Genomic DNA, 2,981 nt, shown 5'->3' on the forward strand with positions numbered 1-2,981 from the left:
TCTCTCACTCACTCGCACACTCTCTCTCTCTCTCACTCACACACACACACACACGCGCACACACACACACACACACACACACACACACACACACACACACACAGAAACCACTGCGGGGGCAGGAACAAATATGCTAATGACTATACACTTTTGATCAGTTGTCATAGAAACCAGTGGCTGTTAAGACTCACCAAGAGACTCATTTTATTCAGTATTTTCTTTTCTAAAATGTATTTATTCCTGCTACAGATGTGTACATAAAAACACACAACAACAAAAAATGTTATTAAATCTAATAACATTAATGTTATTTAAAAAAACCCATAAATAAATGATTGCTAGTGCATAAATAGCACATTCACTTTTGGCTCGTGCTCCTTCACTGTGATGCATCAGTCTTATAGCCACCTGTTCAGATCGACACATACACTGCAGTGCTAATGATTCATCATGCTATTTCTGCTATTTGTACCTTCACCAAGCAAGAGCATGGATGAGACTTACTAACACACCGTTACAATCTCGCCTGAGTGTTTCTAGCAGAACTATGAAGAACATGTGTATTCATACAAACAGTGCATCAATCAACACGTGTTTATCAGGAATAACTTGTAAACGTTAACGGTTGTTTACAACAGTTTTCTTAATAATAATAATAATAATAATAATAATAATAATAATAATAATAATAGCAGTAGTTTTCTTCTCAGTAGTCACCTTCTCCCTTTACTTTTGGTTGTTTACGTCCATCAGTGCTGGATCCAAATCATAGGCACTAGAATGATATGATGATGATGATGATCTATGTGATGATTGATAGCTATAATAGATACAGAGGATGTTACCCTTCCTGAAAAGCATGACTGTCAATTGTATGTGGATGTTGATGTTTCCTGAAATGCAGGCTGTGTATTTTTTCAGTCCTCTCGTCTCAACTCCCAGTGTTTGGATGACAACCGTGATCGTCTCAGTCTTTATATTCCACATGAAGCTAATCCCTATTTCCAGGTCTTGGAGAGACTTAGTGAAAGTGCTGTAGTCAGATGGAATAATATTTAGAATATTATTTGCAGTAGTAGTAGTACTAAGTGTAATGATTTAGAGTAACAATCCAACATCAGAAGCATAGAACAGAAAATTAGTAAAGCTAAATAAATAAATACAAATTAACAGAAAGCACAATATAATAGTAATAATAATAATAATAATATAGTTATAAATATAAATATAATATAATTGGGTTTTGTTTATTATATTTCATATTAATTTCCCTGGAACCAAGTTGAATCAGTTGAACTGATGGTGCAAATGGGGGAAAAAAAAATCTATCGGAGAGAACTTATTGGCAGTTTCTAAATCACTCCAGTAAACAGTATCATATAAACAGCTGTGGAATTATAAAGGGAAAGGGCGCCCTCATCTGTTAAATAATAATAATAATAAAAAATTAAATAATAATAATAAAATCTATAATCTGTAGTGCAGTTTTTTAAAAGAATTTTTAGACTTAAAAAGGCACATCAAATATTCAAGAGTACAGTGTTAATAAGTGATCAATAATTTATCCTGATATTCTGGTAAGAGCATGGCATTTCTCCATGACATCACAGTGCTGTGATCAACAAGTAAACAATATATTCTTTATAAAGGCCACTGTTCGCTAATCGACCTCTTCTGATGTCTTTGGTTATATATTTTAGTGCATCGTCAAACTCTAAAGGTTCTGGATCATCAGCATGAAAACCCACTACCCTGGAAATCAGCCCACATGTTTATGATATCCGTGGGACTAAAGCCTGTAACTATGATTCGCTTTGCAAAGGTGCATCGTTCATAGTTAAAATGACGTATCTCGAATAGGTTCATGTAAGGCAACAGTGTCCATGCAAACTCGGGTCGAACTTGTAAGAAATGCAGACACATCCCTACATAAACGTCTTCCATTGGGATTGGACGCACAAACTTGGAGGCCATCGAGATCTTCTTGGCCAGGTCAACTGAAAAGACATATCCAGCACCGGACAAGTAGGGCGGAAACAAGCTCTCTGGGTACACATCATTTGAAAGGTACCACTTGCTGTTTGGGTTCCTGCGAGGCCGGCCATCGCTGATGACTGACCCTGTGATGTAGTTATGCTTAGGCTTGTTTTGGAGGTAATCTACAAGATAAGGCACGTTGAGAAAGATGTCTGCATCGATCTTCATAACATACCGGGCGGAACGACAGTAGACCGCCACCCAGTTCATGATCATCATGGTTTTGATAGTGAGATTTTGATAAGTGTCCATGAAGTTCATTTGTACGATGTCTCTGTATGCCAAACTTTCGTCCTGCAGGTTGTCCTGAAGTTTTGGATCATGTTGACTAGATTCTCCGACAAAGAACACCCTGGCAATGTCCACATTTGGGAGAAGGTTCTCTTGACCCCATGTTTTTCTGATGGCTGCTCTGGATTCAGAGTCCTGACTCGTCACAGGGATCATGAGAACCAGAAGAGGCTTCCTGTTGTGGCATAAGTCAGGCTGATTAATGAGATATGTATAACTTAACGGTGAGATCTGCTTGTAGAAATCCGCTGGTAGAAGCTGAGAAGGTTTAAGTGGTAAAGAACCACTGTATTTATTATAAACATGCAGAAAAAGTGCAATCACAACAGCCAGGACGAAGCATTTCAGCAGCCTGGACCTCAGAGACATTTCTGCCCAAATTCTTCGTACAGAAGCCATTACAACAAAACGCACGCGCGAGGTTGAGGATGAGGACACTCAAGACTTTCTTCACATGGCTTCCCGAACCTCATATTAGCTCACTTTTCATCCATAAAGAGTCCGTATTTAACCGAAAACAGTTGCGTTTCCGCTCCAGTTAGCAAATACTACAGAAAAAAAAAAACAAAAATACTCTCCTGCTCAGAAAGCTTCATATAAAAACAACTGCACGCGCCTGTCTAACCCCTGACATGCGCGTGCAAGCACAAATG

At 38.3% G+C, this 2,981-nt stretch overlaps 1 protein-coding gene across 1 annotated transcript; it reads right to left on the reverse strand.

Moving 5' to 3' along the window:
• Nucleotides 1-281: 281 nt before the first annotated feature.
• On the reverse strand, nt 282-2,981 carry b3galt8 (beta-1,3-galactosyltransferase 8). Its single transcript, XM_060884190.1, has one exon. The coding sequence runs from the start codon at nt 2,725-2,727 to the stop codon at nt 1,732-1,734; it is 996 nt and encodes a 331-aa protein (XP_060740173.1). The 5' UTR covers nt 2,728-2,981; the 3' UTR covers nt 282-1,731.

Source organism: Tachysurus vachellii, chromosome 12, assembly GCF_030014155.1.
Source record: "Tachysurus vachellii isolate PV-2020 chromosome 12, HZAU_Pvac_v1, whole genome shotgun sequence".
NCBI lineage: Eukaryota > Metazoa > Chordata > Actinopteri > Siluriformes > Bagridae > Tachysurus > Tachysurus vachellii.